Source organism: Schistocerca serialis, chromosome 6 (assembly GCF_023864345.2).
Source record: "Schistocerca serialis cubense isolate TAMUIC-IGC-003099 chromosome 6, iqSchSeri2.2, whole genome shotgun sequence".
NCBI classification, from domain to species: Eukaryota; Metazoa; Arthropoda; class Insecta; order Orthoptera; family Acrididae; genus Schistocerca; species Schistocerca serialis.
The window spans coordinates 603,315,677-603,340,028 of record NC_064643.1 but is presented as its reverse complement, the minus strand read 5'-3'; the positions used below and the strand labels follow the sequence as shown (position 1 = coordinate 603,340,028).

General features: G+C 43.6%; 1 protein-coding gene across 1 annotated transcript in view; it reads left to right on the top strand.

Annotated features, from left to right (window-relative positions):
• Positions 1 to 24,054, top strand: part of LOC126484576 (uncharacterized) — a 44,216-nt gene extending 20,162 nt beyond the window's left edge. The window contains exons 3-5 of the mRNA XM_050108137.1: positions 12,903 to 13,043; positions 14,359 to 14,451; positions 23,595 to 24,054. Coding sequence (XP_049964094.1) covers positions 12,903 to 13,043; positions 14,359 to 14,451; positions 23,595 to 23,896 — 536 coding nt within the window. The 3' untranslated portion in view covers positions 23,897 to 24,054. The remainder of the gene's footprint in view (positions 1 to 12,902; positions 13,044 to 14,358; positions 14,452 to 23,594) is intronic.
• The last annotated feature ends 298 nt before the right edge of the window (positions 24,055 to 24,352 follow it).

Genomic DNA, 24,352 nt, shown 5'->3' with positions numbered 1-24,352 from the left:
TTCCAACGGCCTTGTCAAAGAGGGCGGAGGAGCGGATAGAGGTTCAGGGCACTCTTGTCCTAGGGGTGGGAAATTGCCCCTGAAGGCGGAAGAATCAGCAATGATCAACGACATGAGGATGCAGAAGGCAATGGAAACCACTGCATTAAAGACACGTAACGTGTATCCACAGGACATGTGGCCTGTAATTGAAGAAATGTCATGATGATCTCTATATTGGCAAAAGATTCCGGAATAGTCCCCCATTCGGATCTCCGGGAGGGGACTGCCAAGGGGGAGGTTACCATGAGAAAAAGATTGAATAATCAACGAAAGGATAACGTTCTACGATTCGGGGCGTGGAATGTCAGAAGCTTGAACGTGATAGGGAAACTAGAAAATCTGAAAAGGGAAATGCAAAGGCTCAATCTAGATATAGTAGGGGTCAGTGAAGTGAAGTGGAAGGAGGACTAGGATTTCTGGTCAGATGAGTATCGGGTAATATCAACAGCAGCACAAAATGGTATAACAGGTGTAGGATTCGTTATGAATAGGAAAGTAGGGCAGAGGGTGTGTTACTGTGAACAGTTCAGTGACCGGGTTGTTCTAATCAGAATCGACAGCAGACCAACACCGACAACGATAGTTCAGGTATACATGCCGACGTCTCAAGCTGAAGATGAACAGATAGAGAAAGTGTATGAGGATATTGAAAGGGTAATGCAGTATGTAAAGGGGGACGAAAATCTAATAGTCATGGGCGACTGGAATGCAGTTGTAGGGGAAGGAGTAGAAGAAAAGGTTACAGGAGAATACGGGCTTGGGACTATGAATGAAAGAGGAGAAAGACTAATTAAGTTCTGCAACAAGTTTCAGCTAGTAATAGCGAATACACTGTTCAAGAATCACAAGAGGAGGAGGTATACTTAGAAAAGGTCGGGAGATACGGGAAGATTTCAATTAGATTACATCATGGTCAGACAGAGACTCCGAAATCAGACACTTGATTGTAAGGCGTACCCAGGAGCAGATATAGACGCAGATCACAATATAGTAGTGATGAAGAGTAGGCTGAAGTTCAAGACATTAGTCAGGAAGAATCAATACGCAAAGAAGTGGGATACGGAAGTACTAAGGAATGACGAGATACGTTTGAAGTTCTCAAACGCTATAGATACGGCAATAAGGAATAGCGCAGTAGGCAGTACAGTTGAAGAGGAATGGACATCTCTAAAAAGGGCCATCACAGAATTTGGGAAGGAAAACATAGGTACAAAGAAGGTAGCTGCGAAGAAACCACGGGTAACAGAAGAAATACTTCAGTTGATTGATGAAAGGAGGAAGTACAAACATGTTTCGGGAAAATCAGGAATACAGAAATACAAGTCGCTGAGGAATGAAATAAATAGGAAGTGCAGGGAAGCTAAGGCGAAATGGCTGCAGGAAAAATATGAAGACATCGAAAAAGATATGATTGTCGGAAGGACAGACTCAGCATACAGGAAAGCCAAAACAACCTTTGGTGACACTAAAAGCAACGGTGGTAACATTAAGAGTTCAACGGTAATTCCACTGTTAAATGCAGAGGAGAGAGCAGATAGGTGGAAAGAATACATTGAAAGCCTCTATGAGGGTGAAGATTTGTCCGATGTGATAGAAGAAGAAACAGGAGTCGATTTAGAAGAGATAGGGGATCCAGTATTAGAATCTGAATTTAAAAGAGCTTTGGAGGACTTACGGTCAAATAAGGCAGAAGGGATAGATAACATTCCATCAGAATTTCTAAAATCATTGGGGGAAGTGGCAACAAAACGACTATTCACGTTGGTGTGTAGAATATATGAGTCTGGCGACATACCATCTGACTTTCGGAAAAGCATCATCCACGCAATTCCGAAGACGGCAAGAGCTGACAAGTGCGAGAATTATCGCACAATCAGCTTAACAGCTCATGCATCGAAGCTGCTTACAAGAATAATATACAGAAGAATGGAAAAGAAAATTGAGAATGCGCTAGGTGACGATCAGTTTCGCTTTAGGAAAAGTAAAGGGACGAGAGGGGCAATTCTGACGTTACGGCTAATTATGGAAGCAAGGCTAAAGAAAAATCAAGACACTGTCATAGGATTTGTCGACCTGGAAAAAGCGTTCGACAATATAAAATGGTGCAAGCTGTTCGAGATTCTGAAAAAAGTGGGGGTAAGCTATAGGGAGAGTCGGGTCATATACAATATGTACAACAACCAAGAGGGAATAATAAGAGTGGACGATCAAGAACGAAGTGCTCGTATTAAGAACGGTGTAAGACAAGGCTGTAGCCTTTCGCCCCTACTCTTCAATCTGTACATCGAGGAAGCAATGATGGAAATAAAAGAAAGGTTCAGGAGTGGAATTAAAATACAAGGTGAAAGGATATCAATGATACGATTCGCTGATGACATTGCTATCCTGAGTGAAAGTGAAGAAGAATTAAATGATCTGCTGAACGGAATGAACAGTCTAATGAGTACACAGTATGGTTTGAGAGTAAATCGGAGAAAGACGAAGGTAATGAGAAGTAGTAGAAATGAGAACAGCGAGAAACTTAACATCAGGATTGATGGTCACGAAGTCAATGAAGTTAAGGAATTCTGCTACCTAGGCAGTAAAATAACCAATGACGGACGGAGCAAGGAGGACATCAAAAGCAGACTCGCTATGGCAGAAAAGGCATTTCTGGCCAAGAGAAGCCTACTAATATCAAATACCGGCCTTAATTTGAGGAAGAAATTTCTGTGGATGTACGTCTGGAGTACAGCATTGTATGGTAGTGAAACATGGACTGTGGGAAAACCGGAACAGAAGAGATTCGAAGCATTTGAGATGTGGTGCTATAGAAGAATGTTGAAAATTAGGTGGACTGATAAGGTAAGGAATGAGGAGGTTCTACGCAGAATCGGAGAGGAAAGGAATGAGTGGAAAACACTGATAAGGAGAAGGGACAGGATGATAGGACATCTAAGACTTGAGGGAATTACTTCCATGGTACTAGAGGGAGCTGTAGAGGGCAAAAACTGTAGAGGAAGACAGACTGGAATACGTGAAGCTAATAATTGAGGACGTAGGTTGCAAGTGCTACTCTGAGATGAAACCAGTCAGTAGACTGATGACAAAAAAAAGTATACATTGTGTACTATTGAAACCTACGTCAGTTCTAATAAACCTGTATTACGCATCTGGGTAGCTGGTTTTTTCACCCTTTCCAAGACGATCGCTTCACATTTGCTGTTTACAGCCTGTTCGAGATTTTAGTCCGGGTTCTAGTTTTTCTTGGCAGTTTCAGAAATTTTTCGCCAAGATGAACATAAGAGGAGCGATAGCAGTTCTAAAGTAGCTGAGTAACAATTAACAGAGATGAACGAACACTTGCTCCCTACACAACAGCTTGCACCGATACCGTTCCGACGGGCCGCGAGCGGTTGCTGTGTAGAGGGCTGACAACCAGTGAAACGCTCTACCGGAGCACGAGTCGCCGACTGTCAGTAGTCTACACTTTGTCGGTGAACTTGGCACTCAGCGAATAGCCTCCCGTATACAGTCCTCTGTCTTCACTCACGTTGCGCAAGTGATACTTTACTTCTGATGTAAATTCAGATGTAGAAGTAGCATATTTGACTGCTAATTAAAGTGTATAGGATCCCTAGATCGGCAACGGCCACTGACTGAATTTTGAATAAAAAATCAGCAACTGCTGCCAAAGACTTCTGGTATAAGGAGTCACCCACGTTCTGCCAACAGCCTTGCCATGGTAGGCAGTGGGGCAGAGACAGTTCACAGCAATCTCTCGCTTCTAAGGCTGGAAGAAGTAGCATTCTCGTGCCTCTAAAACCGGAAGATTAAGCAATGATCAACCGTATGATGGTGTAAGCACTGCGTTAAATACATTTAATGAGTATCCACCGGATATGCGGCCTGCAGAAGTATCATTAGCAAATGGTTCCGCATTAGGCCTCCATTCGAATCTCTGGCAGGGGATGGCCAAGGGGAGGTGACCATCAGTAAAAAATTAAGTAATCGACGAAAACGTAATATTCTACTAGTCGAAGCATGATATATCAGAAGTCTGATGCGGTAGGGATGCAAAGGGCAAATCTGTAAATAGTAGGAGTTGGTCAAGTGAAAGAAAAAGAAGATATCTGTTTATACGAATATAGGTTAACATCAGGAGCAGAAGGAAAAGTTGTAATGCGAGTAGGATTCGGTATCTATATGAAGGTAGCGCAGAGAGTGAGTTACTGTGAACAGCTCAGTGATAGGACTGTTCTCATCGGAATCCAGTGCAAACCAGCATCAACAACAATTAATAACTGATTTGTGATTTGAATGTTGTAATAGGGGAATTAATAGAAGACAGAGCTGTGGGAGAATATGAGATCGGTAATAGGAATGAAAGAGGAGAACGTCTAATTGAGTTCTGAAACAAATTTCAGCTAGTAATAGCGAATACACTGTTCAAACACCATAAGAGAAGGAGGTACACTTGGAAATAGGTCTGGGGGTGTGGGAAAAATGCCAGCGGGATTACATCGTGGGGCCGGCCACTGTGGTCGAGTGGTTCTAGGCGCTTCAGTCTGGAACCGCGCGACCGCTACGGTCGCAGGCTCGAATCTTGCCTCGGGCATGGATGTGTGTGATGTCCTTAGGTTAGTTAGGTTTAAGTAGTTCTAAGTTCTAGGGGACTGATGACCTCAGATGTTAAGTCCCATAGTGCTCAGAGCCATTTGAATACATCGAGGTGAGACGAAGATTCTTGTGTCGTATATTGGATTGAAAGGTGTACCCAGGAGCCAATATAAGATCATAACGAAGTATTTGTGAAGGGTAGGCTCAAAATTAAAAGACTCGTGACGGAGGATCATTGCCTAAAGAAATGAGATACTGAATTGCAGAGGAACGATTATGTGCATTGGAAGTTCTCTAAGAGTGTAGATACTGCGACAGTGGATACAACAGTATGTAGTTCAGTTGAAGAAGAACAGCTGCCTCTGAAAAGGTCCATCATAGAAGCTGGACAGCTTCTTTGTACAATGCGGAAGCAATGATGGACATAAAAGAATGGCTCGGATTTGGGATTAAAATTCGTGATGAAAGGATATCAATGATATGATTTATTAACAAGCCACTATCCTCAGTGAAAGTGAGGAACATTTGCAGAACCTGTTGAATGGAATGAACAAATTAATGTGCGTAAATGTGAATGAAGAGTAAACTAAAGAAAGATGAAAGTAATCTGGTTTGCAGAAACGGGATTAGTGAAAAATTTAATATCAAAATTGTGGATAAAGGATAAAGGAATTCTGCCGCCTTGGAAGCAAAAGAACACATGTTGCACGAAGTAAAGTAAAGTAGATTAGCAAAGATAATGAGAGCTTCTCTCAATAAAAAGGAGATCACACTATATAAAACATAGACCTTAAATTTGTATAAATGTGCTTTAGGAACACAGCGTTGCATAAAAGCGAATTATGGACTTTGGGAAAAAAGGAAACGAAGAGAATCGAAGCGTTTGAGCTGTGTTGTTGCAAAAGGATAGTCAAAATTAGGTGGACTGATAAGAAATGAGGTTCTCGGCAGAATAGCTAAGGAAAGGATTAAGTGGAACACAGTGTCTAGAAGGAGGTGTGATAGGTCGTGAAGGTTAATTGCATGGTATTTGAGGGAACTCTAGAGAGTAAAAACTGATAAGAGATTGAAACATATCGAACAAATAATTGAGACCGTTGACTGTAAGTGCTATTCTGAAATGAAGAGGGTGGCACTGGAGAGGAAGCTGTGGTGTGTCGCTTCAAACCAATCCGAAGACTAGTCGATCCCGCGGCGCCAAAAGGGAAAAAAAGATGGCGGTGGCTTTGTGACCCCGGGATATGTCTTCAACCCAACCAGTATATACACCCTGAGGAAGGTCACTGCAATACAGCTGAAACAAAATTTTAAATTTTAGCTTTGAGGTAACTTTTAATGAAAATTTTTCGACATCTTATATCGTTAGTTATATTTCTCACCAGCCTATTTGTTCTTTTTGAATGTTGAGTGTTCCATCGGAATATGACCAGAAATAGCCACAAATAAAAAACTGACTTTCACTATTCACAACTCTGCAACAACAGCCTATTCGAAGTTCACCTGTCCCGTATAGAATCGATGTCCATTCAAGAAGTTATTTCTTGACATCAGCACGTTTTTCCGGCACTTTCGAATTTTCAGTTGTTTTTGACTACAATCATTGCAACCCAATTTTTCTTCCTGTACACAGTTCTTAACAGAACTAATTCCACAAATTTAGTGCCACATACTTACATTTTAGAAGACCTATTTACAAAATAATTAATGAAATGCTAAATGTTGACTAAACCGTAAACTAAAAATGCTTACAGTAACGTTGAGAGTATAATTTAGCTGAGGACACTTCACAAAATTAGTCACTGAAGTTCGCGTCATTTGCTACTAAAGAACCCAAGTGCATAACTTTATGGAGATTGTCGCTGGACTACTCCTTTTAAATATATGTCATACGTTAAAGGATTTTGATTTTAGGTCGTAAATTTTTGACAAGTTTGACGTAGCTCGCCACGACTTCCTCTCCCGTGCCAGTCTCTTCATCTCAGAGTATCATTTGCACCTAACGTCCTATACAGGGTGTAACTGAATTCCCTTTACGTACGTTGAGAACTTGTATTGATGATCAGGAGGTTAAGTTTAGCATTGCAACTCATGTACGGAAACTACACGTTGAAACCTCCTACATTTTCGGCGCCACTGACTAGGGTATTAACGTACTTCCTTCACCGATCACCTAATGTTCCAAGCCCACTACAGGTTTGTTTACATGCCATTCAGTTGAGTTTGTGATCCGCCCAGAAAGGTTGTACCTGCTATTATGCTTATAGTCTTTCTTCATACTGCACTACTGTACAGTAGTAATCACTCATTACAGTACGGTGCAAACAGTATGTACATTTCATTTTTAGTGTGTTGCTACTGAACATGGTCAAATACACGTTTGCGGAATACGCCGACATGATGCTATTGTACGGCAAAACTCGGTGCAGTAGGAGGGTTCCTCGTCAGTTGTATGCGGAGCGTTTTCCACGCCGCCAGACGCCTTCGCACTCCCTCTTTGCTACGGTGTACCAGCGGGCGTAGAAAACGGGTACATTCATCACCAGCTATGCTTCTGCATGGCGACACCGCACATCCGAATTTGAAGAGGCTGTACTCCACGCTGCGGAAGAGGGCTCGACGGCGAGTATCAAAAACATAGCAGGTACACTGAATGTGTACCACCAAACTGTCCGACGTGTTCTGCATGAGCTGCAGCTACACCCGTACCACCCCAGAAGGTACAGGCAGTGCAGCCATAAGACTCTGCGTCACGACCCAGCTTCTGCAGGTCGTTCTCGAAGCGCTATGTAGACGAGCCAAGTTCAACAGGGAAGATGTTCTCCATTCCCACAGCAGTCACGTGTGGGCTGACGAAAACCCGCAGGCTACACTCTCCCATGGATTACAGGAACGATACGGTCTGAACATTTGGGCAGGCTTCCTGCATGGACGTGTGGCTGAGTCATACCTCCCTCCGCCACATCTCACGAGTGTCGCGTACTTGCGATTCCTTGACGACGTACTGCATGTGCTCTTGGAAGATGTTCCACTACATGTGGTTCCAGCACGATGGCGCACCACTTCATTTTTCGCGTGCGGTCCGAGATCATCTGAACCAACGACTACTACCTGTGGGGTCACATGAAATCCTTAATTCACGAGACCCCTGTGGCATGCGAGGGAGACTGGCGCGGGTTACGGCTGCAGTTGGCCTCTACAACTCCCTCCAGTACCACAGAAGCTGTTCCCTGATTTCTTAAAACTTTGTTGTTTTCATTATTTCCTAATTTCTCTAATAAATTACGTCATTAAATTCGTAAAAGAAATAAGGCTACGAAACTGCCGTACGTGCTCTTCTAACTCCCTGACGTCTTAACACATGTCTTATTGTCCTAGCCCTTCTTGTGGATAGTACCTCCGAAAAATAATTTTCCTTGCCGATTCTGCGAAGAAAATCCCCATTTGTTATCACTCCATTTAATTTGCAGTGCTCTTCTGTGCCACCACATCTCTAACGCATCGATTCTCTTCTCCGGTGTCCTTGCAGTCCATGATTCACTTTCATACAATGTTGAACTCTAGAAATTTCTTTGTCAAGTTAAGGACTATAATACTACCAGACTTTATGAGAGGAATGCTCCTTTTTGTGCTAGTCTTATATTCTTCTTGCTTCATCCATCGTGTTTTATTCTTTTCCTTCAAAGGGTTTTGAAGCCATCCACTTTTATCTGCTACATGGATCCCAGCATAGAAGCTAAGCTGTCGCTGATCTATTGCTGCTCCGTAATATTTTCATCTATTCTAGGAAGTCATATTTTGACACTTGTGTGATAATTTTATCTTTTTTGGTAACTCTGCATCTAAATATCTGGCTTAATTTGATACATGATAGTTGTGAAACGATTCGAAATTTTGTAATTAAAGACCTCGAATGTAAACAATGTTATGGAACAAGTTGGTTGATTTGAGAAACTGCGCAGTCAGGTTTGAATAAAATCTCATAAATAAAATATTTCAATTGCATTAACTGCGATTTTTTTAATCAGCGTAATCACCGTTTTCAAATATTTCTAAGGTAATAAATGAAAAGCATCAGTTTGCTTTTGTTCTACAATATTACTTTATTGTTAACCGGCTTATGGCTTACAAAGCCATCTTCAGACATTTACTGAGTATTATCACAAAAAAAGTTAAATGTTTGCAAACAACATTGGAAGAGAAGTAACACATCTAGACTGAAGTAGAAACATACAGTAAGTAACATCTTTGCAATGATAAAGTAAAAACTGAACACTACATAAATAGCAATGGAATACACAGGAACACTTCTAGTATAAAATAGGTTCAAAAATGGTTCAAATGGCTCTGAGCACTATGGGACTTAACATCTGAGGTCATCAGTCCCCTAGAACTTAGAACTACTTAAACCTAAATAACCTAAGGACATCACACACATCCATGCCCGAGGCAGGATTCGAACTTGCGACCGTAGCAGTCGCGCGGTTCTTGACTGAAGCGCGTAGAACCGCTCGGCCACAAATAGGAATAGCATGCCTATATAACAGTTTCTATTAATAAACAAAACTTGTCTAGTACTAATTTTTCACACAAGGGGAAAACGGACCACCCAATTCACAAACAACCACCCTCTCGCAGGTGTGCAAACTGAGAAGAATGGTGGGACGACCCCAAAACAAAGTGCCCGGTGACCTCACCAAGAAAACAAGCAGAATCCAACAAGCAAATGAAACAACACATCTCCAATCACCCGACCCCCAACAAACCGCGATTTCTGGCGAAGACCCGGCGCAGCACCCCCAACGCTCTCCCGAACCGTCCGCCGCCACCCGCCTCAACGGACACAGGAAGGCGCGCCGATCTCCCGCCTCACGGCGCCGCAGCCCGGCCCGGCCAGCCCGATGTCGTGGTTTCGCGCCTGCCGCTCCCGTGTGAACCGCGAAGCCACCACCCCTCTACACACGGCGCTGTCCACCGGACTCACTTGGGGACCCTACACGCGCCGACGCCGAAGGCGGACAAGTCATCTCGCGTCCCAGCGCGCGACCGACCAACCGACCGATCCAACCGCCCATGAGCGTTGCCCGAGCAACTCGAGCAGACTGGCGGCCCAACGCGCAGACTCAGATGCAGGAACTCAGCCCCGACCGGGCGCCCACTAGCTGATTTCTGTTACTGGCGGAGTGGCAAGAATCTCATTTTCTGGCTTTAAAGTTTGATCCAAACGACAGACATACCAGCACTCCGACGACAGACAGACACTAAGTGCCGCACAAATGCAAACGAGAGACAGACCTAGCCTTACTCCGACTGACCCCCTGCCGAGCTGATAGCGCCCCTTAAATGAACATGAACAGGCAACCTTTCCGTTTTCCCACCAGAGGGAGACATCAAAGCTGCGATTGCCACAGTGGCGCCACCAGCAGAAACGGAGGGCGACTGCTTCACACAACGCGCTGAGGCGCGCTCTTCTAAACAGCAATTTTTCACCACGTCTCAGGGACTCTGCTCCTAAATATTCAACTGTTGCCAAGTGGACAAATGAATTTAAATTTGGTCGGGAGAGCTTAGATGATCATCCGCGCAGTGGTCGTGCAAGATGTGTCACTATTCTAGAAACCATTGCAAAAGTAAACAAAATGGTATTGAAGGATCACCGATTGAAAGTGCATGACGTTGCTCACGCTTTCCAGGTATCATCTAAAAGGGTATATCACATTGTAAGTGAAGAATTAGAAATGAAAAAATTATCTGCAAGATTATCTTGACGCTGGATCAAAAACGCATGAGAATGGACATATCGGAACAACGTTTGGTCCGTTTTAGGATAAACCAACAAGATTTTTTGCGCCGGTTTGTGACCACAGATGAAACTTGGGTGCACTACTATACCCCAGAGACAAAACAACAGTCAAGTCAGTAGAAACATGCAGATTCTGCGCCTCCAAAGAAAACAAAGACAATTCCTTCGGTGGGAAAGGTCATGGCATCAGTGTTCTGGGATGCGAAGGGGATTCTGTTTGTAGATTATCTCCCCACTGGGCAAACAACTACTGGAGAATACTATGCTAACCTCCTGGACAAATTGCGACATAAGTTACGCCAAGAAAGGCCAGGTTCAGCAAGGAAGAAAGTCATCTTCCATCAAGACAATGTGCGCCCGCACACGTGTGCCGTCGCCATGGCAAAATTACACGAACTAAGGTACGAATTGTTGCCACACTCTCCTTATTCACCTTATATGGCTCCGTCACACTTCCCTCTCTTTCCAAAACTGAAAATTTTTCTTGGTGGACGAAGATTCACTTCAGACGAAGAACTGATACCCGGAGTTGACAACTATTTTACAGGCCTGGAGAAAACTCATTTTCAAGACGGGATCAAGGCAGTGGAACATCGTTGCATCAAGTGCATTAATTTACAAGGAGACTACATTGAAAAATAAAAATAATAGTATCAGTGGTATAAGTACTTTTTTTCTATTCCGTTGCGAGAACTTTTCAAAGGAACCTCGTAACTAACCCTCACGACCCTTACAGTGTTGAAAGCAAACCTGATTTGCATGCTCTTAGCGACGCTTCTGTCGTTACTGTTATGCGACTGCTGCGAAATTTGAACAGACATCCTGTTTCAGATGTCGAAACGCCTCTGGAACTTTCGTTTATGTCGCGCAGCTTCTTGTTGCCGTTGCGAATTTTTTTTGTCAGTGTATTTACACTACTGGCCATTAAAATTGCTACACCACGAAGATGACGTGCTACAGACGCGAAATTTAACCGACAGGAAGAAGATGCTGTGATGTGCAAATGATTAACTTTTCAGAGCATTCACACAAGGTTGGCGCCGGTGGCGACACCTACAACGTGCTGACATGAGGAAAGTTTGCAACCGATTTCTCATACACGAACAGCAGTTGACCGACGTTGCCTGGTGAAACGTTGTTGTGATGTCTCGTGTAAGGAGCAGAAATGCGTACCATAAAGTTGCCGACTTTGATAAAGGTCGGATTTTAGCCTATCGCGATTGCGGTTTATCGTATCGCGACATTGCTGCTCGCGTTGGTCGTGATCCAATGACTGTTAACTTAATATGGAATCGGTGGGTTCAGGATGGTAGTACGGAACACCGTGCTGGATCCCAACGGCCTCGTATCAATAGCAGTTGAGATGACAGGCTTCTTAGCCGCGTGGCTGTAACGGATCGTGCCGCCACGTCTCGATCCCTGAATCAACAGATGGGGACGTTTGGAAGACAACAACCATCTGCACGAACAGTTCGACGACGTTTGCAGGAGCATGGATTATCAGCTCGGAGACCATGGTTGCGGTTACCCTTGACGCTGCATCACAGACTGGAGCGCCTGCGATGGTGTACTCAACGACGAACCTGGGTGCACGAATGGCAAAAAGTCATTTTTTCGGATGAATCCAGGCTCTGTTTACAGCAACATGATGGTCGCATCCGTGTTTGGCGACATCGCGGTGAACGCACATTGGAAGCGTGTATTCGTCATCGCCATACTGGCGTATCACCCGGCGTGGTGGTATGGACTGCCATTGGTTACACGACTCGGTCACCTCTTGTTCGCGCTGACGGCACTTTGAAAAGTGGACGTGACATTTCAGACGTGTTACGACCCGTGGCTCTACTCTTCATTCGATCCCTGCGAAACCCTACATTTCAACAGGATAATTCACGACGGCATGTTGCAGATCCTGTACGGGCCTTTCTAGATACAGAAAATGTTCGACTGCTGCCCTGGCTGGCACCTTCTCCAGATCTCTTACCAATTGAAAACGTCTGGTCAATGGTGGCCGAGCAACTGGCTCGTCACAATACGCCAGTCACTAATCTTGATTAACTGTGGTATCGTGTTGAAGGTGCATGGGCTGCTGTACCCGTACACGCCATCCAAGCTCTGTTTGACTCAATGCCCAGGCATATCAAGGCCGTTGTCACGGCCAGAGGTGGTTGTCTGGGTCCTGATTTCTCAGGATCTATGCACCCAAATTGCGTGAAAATGTAATCACATGTCAGTTCTAGTATAATATATTTGTCCAATGAATACCCGTTTATCATCTGCATTTCTTCTTGGTGTAGCAATTTTAATGGTCAGTAGTGTATATTAAATATCTCGTGCTGGAGGAGGCTGATGGGTCCAGCTCGGTACGTAACATGGTTGTGGTGTGGCTGTGCTGTCACCTGCTAGCAGAAACAGAGTAACGCCGGACTGGTGTTGTGACGCGCTGCGTGTTGGCTTGCAGCAGCTGTGGGACAGGCGCGGCCCATGCTGCTGCCGCGGCCGGCGCTGAGGATCCTGGAGCGGCAGCCGTGCTCCTGCGCCGCCGAGACCTGCGGCTGCTGCGCCAGCATAGACCTCAGCTACATCAACTTCAGCGAGAAAGGTTTGTCGCCCTCTCAGCCCACACTACAGTCCTGAGGTTACGTGAACCGTCAGGCTTCACACCACCTGCAGAGTAAAGATACGGGAACTTTGTAATATTATGAGAACGGTAGATTACTACTCACGATGTAGTGGAAATGCTGAGTCACAGAGAGACCCAAAAAGGCCATCATCCGAGTTAAACACACATACACACACACACACACACACACACACACACACACACACACACACTCATATATATATACAGGGTGGTCCATTGATAGTGACCGGGCCAAATATCTCACGAAAGAAGCATCAAACGAAAAAATTACAAAGAACGAAACTCGTCTACCTTGAGGGGGGAAACCAGATGACGCTATGGTTGGCCCGCTAGATGGCGTTGACATAGGCCAAACGGATATCAACTGCGTTTTTTTAAAAAATGAGAACCCCCATTTTTATTACATATTCGTGAAGTACGTAAAGAAATATGAATGTTTTAGTTAGACCACTTTTCTCGCTTTCTTATAGATGGCGCTGTAATAGTCACAAACGTATTAGTATATGGTATCACGTAACATTCCGCCAGTGCGGACGGTATTTGCTTCGTGATACATTACCCGTGCTAAAATGGGCCGTTTACCAATTGCGGAAAAGTGGCCCAACTAAAACATTCATATTTCTTTACGGAATACACGAATATGTAATAAAAAATGGGGATTCCTATTTTTAAAAAACGCAGTTGAAATCCTTTTGACCTATGGCAGCGCCATCTAGCGAGCCAACCATAGCGTCATCTGGTTCCCCCCTTCAAGCTAGACAAGTTTGGTTCATTGTAGTTTTTTCGTTTGACACTTATTTCGTGAGATGTTTGGCCTGGTCACGATCAATGGACCACCCCTACCATATATATATATATATGTATATAAGACCACAACATGTGGCTGCGAGGCCTCAGCAACCAGAGACTGTGGGCATGAGTGTGTGAATTGCCTTTGCGTGTGTGCGTGCGTGCGTGTGTGCGTGTGAGTGTGAGTGTGTGTGTGTTGTCTAACTCCGAACCTTTTTGACTGAAAGCTTACTTCTTTTACAGTATTTTTGTTGGGCCTATCTGCTCACAGTATCTCCGCTATATCGTGAGTAGTAATCTATCCTTTTCATAATATTGCATTATTCCATCCTGGATTTTTCATTGCTTCATACAAAAACTATGTCACTCACACTTAATACAAGAAAGAATTCTGATCAACTCATGCCTATCTCACGCAGTGCATTTTTAGTATATGTATGCTCGGATGCAGAAACTAACCAAACGAATCTTATCTCTGTTTCAGGATGTATGAACTTCACTGTTGCACTGAAAGACCTCTCGGTTAAACTGGACTTGTTAGTAAATGACAGGAGTATATATCGGACTGGACTCTCAGGTAAGGTGTACATGTTAGAAACTTCTGTATGTTTGTGTGTCTGCCGGCCGTTGTGACCGAACGGTTCTAGGGGCTTCAGTCTGGAACCGTGCGATCGCTACAGTCGCAGGCTCGAATCCTGCCTCGGGCATGGATGTGTGTGATGTCCTTAGGTTAGTTAGGTTTTAGTAGTTCTAAGTTCTAGAGGACTGATGGTACCTCAGATGTTAAGTCCCATAGTGCTCAGAGCCATTTGAACATTTTTTTGTTTTTTTGTGTGTGTGTCTATGCAGGGTCTTCGAAAATTCTCATTACAGGCTTCTAGGACGTGTAGAGGCGAGTGAGTACGTAATATTTTGAATAGGAGCACATGTCCGGAAACGTACCGTCTCCGTGCTACAACTGTTTCAGATCAGATGCTTAACTCATCAGCTTCTGCTTGAGGAACTCAATTAGGCATCGCGCACTACAATTATTAGGTAACAATTCGAAAGCAAATACAATGAAACATCAATTTATTACTTAAGCACATTTATTGCCGCAACACTTAAAAATTACATGTTTACATTATTCCAAGACAAAGAAGAACCCAACATAATGTATGCATGGAACAGTACTGATGCATTACAACAGTGGCTCAATGCAGCGACTACGAACGTTGTTGCAGACACTCCACCGGTGAAGTATGTTCAAGTACACACTCTCCATCCCACCTGATGTCTCTTCAATTACTAGTGCAGCGGCCAGAACTCGTGCCAGCAGATCTTCCTCTGTCTCTGTAGGAGTCTCGTAAATTACAGTTTGGGTACGTCCCCACAAGAAGTAGCTCATCCTTTCTACCCCAATGCATACCAGGGCAGGCAAGTGCGAGACTTTTCTCTTTCCCTCAGCAGACGTGGACGCGTTACGTGTCTGAACTGAAACGTCGTAAAACGGAAACGGTGCGTTTCCGTACATAGGTTGCTATTCAAAATACTCGTATTGGGCACTATCTCCCCTCTGTAAGTACTAGAAGTTTGTTGCGGTAATTTCCGAACGCCTTAAGATGTCTCTCCTAAGAGTCGTCAGGTACATTTTCTCTGACGTTTCGTCAGAAATTTGCAGTTTCGTTTTTGAAATGTGTAGATGGGCTCGGCTCAGACAAATGCTGCTTATCACATTTTCTACTGACGGCCACTGTCAGCAGAAAGCGTCTCTTTGTTTCTCGTTACAAACGAAACTATTTTTGAAGCGTAATTTTACGTCCTCGGTCTATAGAATGATTCAAATTTTTTTCTAGTGCGATACTCGAGGTACGGATATGTATTAACAGGGATAGTAAAACCCATCAGCGACTGGACAGCACGGGGCAGGACGGTACGTCAGTAGCTGCTAGAATACTGGTTATTCTTCCTGTTTTCCTGACCGTATTAATATGTGAGAGCACCCATAATTTCACTTCTATTTCGAAAAGTGTAAATAACGCAAATTCAGCGTAATAAAAAGTGCAAAAAGGCAAGACTGCCAAGTTTATATGTGCAACGAAGTTTCTTTCAAGGTCAGCCTCTGCTAACAAAGAAGGGAGAAGCTGCGGTTTCGCGAGTATGTGAACAAGAGGCAGAAACACCGTAAGTAAACTGAACACCAACTTTATAAAGAAAACGCTGTTTTTAACCTAAAACAACAAAAAATTTACGAACATATGCATCCAATTTGCAGAATGTCCACAGAAAATGATTTGTAAATAACGCGTCTCGTGTAAAATTCTCTTAGATTAACTGGGGTAAGCTTAAGACTGAGAAAGCAATAATACGTGAAAAATCATTTTGTTTGTACCGAAAAACAAAAGACGCTTTCCGTTGGCAGTGGGCGTCGCGTGATAGACGTGATCAGCAGTATTTGTTTGAGCTCATTCCAGCTACACATTGCAAAAACAAGTTACAAATATCTTCCGAAACACGAGATACAATACGCCTGACGACTCTTATGAGAGACACGCGGTATATAAATGTGTGTGAACGTGAAAGAGTGGTTACACATGTAAGCGAAACTCTGGAACGCCCGGAACAATTTCAGCTAAACATAATACACAATTTGGAAGAATTTATCTTCATTTTATTTGTAAACCTGACAAGATCAGGACAATCACGCCCTCTCTTACACCTAGTATAACATTTATTATGACAAGCAAATTATAAGTTATATCTAATGCGCAACACAATCTTCACAAATAACTATAGTGTAGTAGAAAAACACAGATTACTTTCGTTTATGAAAAATACAATAAGTCAAATTACTGGGAGATACAATATGAGTGCGAAAAGTTCGATGAATGGTCTCAGAAAATAAAGCAATCAAGAGTTACAAACAAAATACCTTTACTGCGCTTCAAAGTAATTACTATTACCAAAAGCTCAATTATGACATAGGTTGTAATGCTGTTGCAAACTGTCAGCATACTCGTCTTGTGGAATCGCTCGAAGCACCGTGGTTACACTTGTTTGGATATCTGTATCATTACAAGAGATGAGACCTGGTGCTGCCAATATGGTCCAGAGACCAAGCGACTCAGTGACGTGGCGATCATAGTCTTCCCCACCTCCTTCAGATAAAAAGGGTGAACATCATGGTCTTAAGTAAGTTTTGCCAGCCGACTTTTCTGGTAGACGGGTAAGACGATGACCATCATACCATTGATTGTCGCTTTGTTTCCGGATCGTGTTGGTAATGCCAGGTTTCATCTTCTGTAGTGATGTGGATACCCGACGAAGTGTAACCACGGTACTCCGAGCGTTTGCTGAAGGTTTGCAACAGCTTTACCACCTATGTCAGAAGTGTGTCGTAGTTAATGGTGATTACTTTGGGGGCTAGTTGATTTTTGTAACTCTTGTTAACTTTATTTTTCTGAGAACATTCACTGAACTTTTCAGATGTATCTTGCAGATTTAAAATGAATGCTAACGCCAGTGTACTTGAGAGAAGGGTTGGAAGAGGGGGAGACATAGGAATGCGGTGAAACATAGGTAATGAAGGTAGTGGAAAAGAAAGTGGGTTGAGTGACTGAGATATGACAAGAGAAGGAAATGTAACTGGGACAATATGGGTGCATTTGCTCCACTGTTCTACAGAGGAAAATGGCCATATACGTAATTTTTGGGGGAATCGTTACGAGGCTGACAGAAGGAACTGCTGCAGCATCTTTTTAAAAGCAACAGTGCACTGAACTGAGCGCAGAGTGCAACGTACCTTTTTGCGGAGGCTGGAAGTACCAGCAGAGAAGGAGTTTCCGAATGTACAGTCGGGGTAAGAGACCCTTAGCAAACTTCTGGGTGTGATGGCATGTGACTGGGGCAACATGTAAAAATAATCAAAAACTAAGTTCATGTATGGATCACTGTCTAAGAAAAAATACTGGGCGGGAAGGGAGGTGAGATACCCCGGCAAACATATTTTTAGGAGTGTGGATGGTAGATTGGTAAGCATATCAGTGGATACCTGAAGAAATATCAAATTTGGTACTATATGATTTACTATCTAGAAGAAATCTACCGTTGGTTTAAGATACACCTAGCTCCGTTAGGAGAAAAGCAGACAAGAAACGAGGGTAATCAGCAAGTAGTTAATAAATTTATTCAAAAGTCGGGACACGAGAACCGTCTAAACTAAAACCTACTTATCCACAAGTAACATTGAACTGAAAGAATCATGCACCCCTTTTCTTTTTCTTATGTTGTTTCTGTCTATCAGAAACTATTGTTTTACTTTTGTATCATGTTTCAAACCTCTCCCACAGCCTGATACGTATTTTTTTGCTGTATTATACAAATTTCGAAAACCTAACACATTCACAGAAGAATACAGATCGTATGCGTATTTAAAGATGTAGCTAAGAGTCACACGCGCAGTGAAACAAAGTTTTTCTTCCCATTCACATGACTGTGTTGTGGATCCTGATCTGTATGTTTCGATGACTCTCATTGTAACGAAAATAAGGGATGGGAGGCGGGACGATGGACATCGTTTGACTAATTAGGCATAAGAATTCATTTTAATCGCGTTAACATTGCAGATACCACATGTAATGTAAAGAGGACAACGTATCTGCGTACTTGGTGTTGTGTGACCGTAAAATTCTGCGTGGGCGACAGTTAATACGTCATCCAGGGGGTGCATCGTAGTCAGTCTGGAAGCGCCATCGAGTACACTTGGATTATTCTGATGTTTTCGGGTCACTGAAACCACATTTTACACAACCAATCATAAACCAAGAAAATTAGCTCCATCGTCAGCCTGACAATTACAACAAAAGATACAGATCCTATACGGAGCGATGATTATGAAATACACTACAACAACCGCGAGGAGTGACCGCGCGGTTAGATGCGTCATGTCACGGATTGCGCGCCCCCCCCCCCCCCCCCCCCCCCTGGAGGTTCGAGTCCTCCCTCGAGCAAGGGTGTGTGTGTTGTTCTTAGCATAATTTAGTTTAAGTAGTGTGTAAGAGTGTGTAAGTCTAGGGACCGATGACCTCAGCAGTTTGATCCCTTAGGAAATCACACACATTTGAACACTACAATATACACAAGTCATGAAAAACATTCAACTAAACTATTAGTGCGCACAAAAATGATTAAATTTTGAGACTATATTTAAGAAACCAAAAGTCACAGAACTGCATTTTTTCAATTTTTGTCAGCGTACATGGCACGCGGAAAGTTCTACGGCAGTCAGCCGAAATGTGACAGACATACAACATTGCGACAACAGACGGTCATCATTTTCAGGCACGACAGTGCTCGAGCGGTATCTTGAGTCAAAATGTAATGACTTATGTTGACGCAAAAGGTTTTCTAATTTGTCTTTTTCACAGGGCCAAATAACTATTGGGTACACCTTGTACAAAATACTCAGAATTATTCAGACTCCACCAACCGTTTCAATAGAAAACAAGTCTGATCGTTACTCAACACTTGTTTAGCTGTTTTGATGAATGCATGAGAGAAGTTGCCGGCTACTGAACAGTCATGTTACAGGGATATAAGTTCTAGTGACATGACTTCAAGAACATAAAATTTCGAAGTGGTTGTCAGATTCATATATTTCTAGTAGTGTTAGTGCATTTAATTTTACTCATCTCAAATTGGCGCCGACACCAAACGATCTGGTTCTTTCTTGCCACTAACAGAAAGCACTAATTGTATATGACTGAGCTTCGATCTTCATTAGTCACGGCATATGCAAAAGACAATAGCATCTAGAGTATGCAGATACAATAACTCCATACTTAGCAATTATATACAACAGATCGCTCGTCGAAAGATCCGTAACTGAAGACTGGAAAGCTGCACAAATCACACCAATACTCCAGAAAGGAGTAATACGCTAAATTATAGACCCATATCGCTAACGTCGGAACATGTGCTGTGTTCGAACATTATAAGTTATCTCGAAGAAAACGATTTATTGACGAACAGCTTACACGGATTCATAAAACATCGTCGTTGTGAAACACAACTAGCTCTTTACTCTCACGAAGTAATGAGTCCTATCGACAGGAGACATCAAACTGAATCCATATTTTTAAATTTCCAGAAGGCTTTTTGACACTGTTCCTCGGGAGCGGCTTCTAATCAAATTACGTGCATATGGAGTATCGTCTCAATTGTGTGAGTGTATATGCGATTTCCTGTCAGAAAGGTCACAGTTCGTAGTAATTGACGGAAAGTAATCAAGTAAAACAGAAGTAATAATCGGTTCAAATGGCTCTAAGCCCTATGGGACTTAACATCTGAGGTCATCAGCCCCTAGACTTAGAATTACTTTAACCTAACTTACCTAAGGACACCACACACATCCACGCCCGAGGCAGGATTCGAACCTGCGACCGCAGCAGCAGCGCGGTTCCGGACGGAGGCGCCTAGAACCGCTCGGTCACAGCGGCCGGCACAGAAGTAATATCTGGCGTTCCAAAAGAAAGTGTTATAGACCCTCTACTGTTTCAGATCTGCATAAATGATTTAGGAGTCTAAGCAGCTCTCTTAGATTGTCTGCAGATGATGCTGTCATTTACCATCATGAAAAGTGACCAAATAATTAGGCAAGATATCTGTATGGAGCAAAAAGTGTCAGTTTACTGTAAAGTGTAAATAATGAGAAATGTGAAGTCATCGACATGAGTACTAAAAAGGAATCCGCTAAATTTCGGTTACGCAATAAATCACACAGGTGTAAAGGCTGTTAACTCAGTTGAATGCTTAGGGATTAGAATTACAAGTAACTTACGTTGGAGCGATCACTTAGCTGATGTTGTGTGTAAAGCAAACCAAAGACTCCAATTTTTTCACATAACAGTTAGGAAATGTAAGAAGCCTAGTAAAGAGACTGATTAAATTACGCTTGTCCGCCCTCTTCTGAGAGTACCGCTGTGCAGTGTGGGAACCGCATTAGACAAGATTCACGGAGGACATCGAAAAAGTACAAAAAAGGGCTGCACGTTTTGTACCATGGCGAAATAGGAGAGAGAGTGCCACGAACATGATACACGAATTGGGGTGGCAGTCATTAAAACAAAGGCATTTTTCACTGCGTCAGATTTTGTTACGAAATTTCAGTCACGAAATTTCTCCTCAGAGTGTGAAAATTTTTTGCTGGTCCTTACCAACATAGGGAGAGAATAAAATAAGACAAATCGCATGGAAAGTTAAGCGTTGATTTTTCCCGAGCGCTGTTCGGGAGTGGAACGATGGAGAAGTAACTTTATTGGAACCGTTTTTAGAAGGTGACTATCAACAGTCGTATGAAATGCATATTTGATCATCAGTTGTTATCATTTTAATCGCAAATATCGACCGGTTTCAGTCACAGACCATTTCGCGGATTAGCGTTAAAACAGTTTCAGCGACAACACCACATCTGTCATTACTTAAATAATGGCCATGTCTCATGTGCAGAACTCGAGTACAGAACACATGACACGCTAATAGTAGGCGTAGACAGAGCGGTACTGAAGAGAAGATCTTCTCTTCGGTACCGCTTCTAAAAGTGTTGTGTTGTATACTGAAATTTGTGACATGCTCTACACATGAGATGAGGCCATTATTTAAGTAATGACAGATGTGGTGTTGTGGCTGAAACTGTTTTAGCCGTAGTCTGTGAAATGGTCTGTGACTGAAACTGGTCGATATTTGGTTTTGTATGTCCGTGCTTTTAGCAGGACGTCTCTGGAACGACGGCCGTTTACTTTCGTGACAAAAAATAAAAACACCTACAGCCATCATGATTTTATTTTATTTTGTCGCTACCAGTTTCGACGCTTCATTGCGTCATATTCAGGCTGTTTTGATGCGGTACAGGTTGATACGATCCCCATGAATAACCCATCAGTTGCCAGCACTACTGGATTCGCAGATAATGTGTCAGCACTCCAACTGTCAACTCAGTGAACTGTCAACTCAGTTGACAGTTGAGATAAGATCGCAGATAATGTGTCAGCACTCCAACTATCAAGTTGCCAGCATTACTGGAATCGCAGATAATGTGTCAGCACTCCAACTATCAACTCAGTGAACTGTCAACTCAGTTGACAGTTGAGGGTTGGAGTGCTGACACATTATCTGCAAATCCAGTAATGCTGGCAACTGATGGGTTATTCATGGGGATCGTATCAACCCGTACCGCATCAAAACAGCCTGAATATGATGCAATGAAGCGTCGAAACTGGTAGCGACAAAATAAAATAAAATCATAAGGACAGATGTAGGTGTTTTTATTTTTTGTCACGGGTCGATATTTGGGATTAAGATAAAAGCAGCTGATGGTCAAACACGCATTTTATGCGCGATGATCATTAGATGACCCTTCTGCCAGGGCACTCAATTGTGAATTGCAGAACAATGACGTAGATGTAGATGTTGACCTCAGACCTCCCTCTCTCAAGGGCAGTCACGCCCCCTCCCACCTCCCCCCCCCCCCCCGGTTCTACCACACTATTCTTTCAAGGGAACCTCCCCATCGCACCCCCCTCAGATTTAGTTATAAGCTGGCACAGTGGATAGGCCTGGAAAAACTGAACACAGATCAATCGAGAAAACAGGAAGAAGTTGTGTGGAACTGTGAAAAAAATAAGCAAAATATACAAACTGAGTAGCCCATGCGCAAGATAGGCAACATCAAGGGTTGTATGATCTCAGGAGCACCGTGGTCCCGTGGTTAGCGTGAGCAGCTGCGGAGCGAGAGGTCCATGGTTCAATCCTTCCCTTGAGTGAAAAGTTTAGTTTTTTTTTTTTATTTTGAGAGAATTGTCACATCCACAAGAAAACCTAAATCGGGCAAGGTAGAAGAATCTTTTTACCCATTCGCCAAGTGTACAAGTTAGGTGGGTCGACAACGTATTCCTGTCATGTGACACATATGCCGTCACCAGTGTCGCATAGAATATATCAGACGTGTTTTCCTGCGGAGGAATCGGTTGACCTATGACCTTGTGATCAAATGTTTTCGGTTCCCATTGGTGCCGGCACGGTAGCTCAGCGTGTTCTGTCAGAGGGTTAGCTGCCCTCTGTAATAAAAAACTGAGTTAATCGATCAACGATGAACTGAAACAGGTGTCTTACGACGTCCGCCCCGAGCAGATTCAACGAACAAAAGCGAACAAAATGAGGAGATTACAAAAAATAAATAAATAAATTGGAGAGGCACGTCCTTTCGTCTACTAATCGCACGGTTTTGCGGTGCGGTCGCAAAACACAGACACTAAACTTATTACAGTGAACAGAGACGCCAATGAACGAACGGACAGATCATAACTTTGCGAAAAATGAAGAAAGTAAACTTTTCACTCGTGGGAAGACTTGAACCAAGGACCTCTCGTTCCACAGCTGCTCACGCTAACCACGGGACCACGGCGCTCCTGGGCTTACACTATCCTTGATGTTGCCTATCTTGCACATGGACTACTCAGTTTGTATATTTTGCTTATTTTTTTCATAGTTCCACACAACTTCTTTCTGTTTTCTCGATTGATCTGTGTTCAGTTTTTCAAGGCCTATCCACTGTGTCAACTTATAACTAAATCTGACGGGGGTGCGATGGGGAGGTTCCATTGTTAGTAACACTAGACTGCTCGGAGGAGAGCTGCTAGCGCGGCAGAAACGCAGCACTGCAAGCGGCGCGTGTGTGTGCCGCAGCGCGCAACCCTCCGCCGCTGTGCGTGCCGCTGCCGATGCTGCCGGCGGTGGCGCTGTGCGTGCGCGTCTACGACATCCACTGGGAGGACGGCGCGCTGCACGTGTGCGCCAACCTGGAGGCGACCGTCTTCTCGACGCCAGCGCTCGTCATCCCCTTTGACTGCATCCGGCTGGGGCCTGGAGGCGTCGACCTGGTGCGGCCCAGCGCCTCCACGTCGCAGTTCGGCCTCTTCCCGCACGCCCCCAGGGACCCTTCGCAGCGGATCGCCGCCTCTCCAGTGCCCACCAGGAGGCGGCCGTGAACCGCCCCCGTCACACCAACACCGACTCAAAGGGAAGGCCTCGGCGCTTGTTCGTGACGTCACGTCAGCTAGGCACGGCATACTCATAATGGTGGTGTCTCCCTCCCTGTCACAGGAAAATGTGAAACTATTGGCGGTAGTTGACCAACACACATTGTTATGAGAGATTTCTGCAGTCAATTAATTTGTGCAATTCATTACACTTCTTACCAAATAGTGTACTCCTGAGCTCAAATTTCCACCTGTTTTAAGGACTGACATACAAAAACAACTTCATGGTCCAGCAGCAACAGAATTCGTGCTTCTTTACCTTATTTGTAAATCTGAGGAAGTTACCTTTGTACTGGGTTGCTTTTACAAGTAACTGTGAACATATTTGTGCTCTTCTTTAGGTATCTTGGTTGACTAAGGGGTGAGGAGCATCGAATGTTAATGAAATATCTAGCGATTGTACAC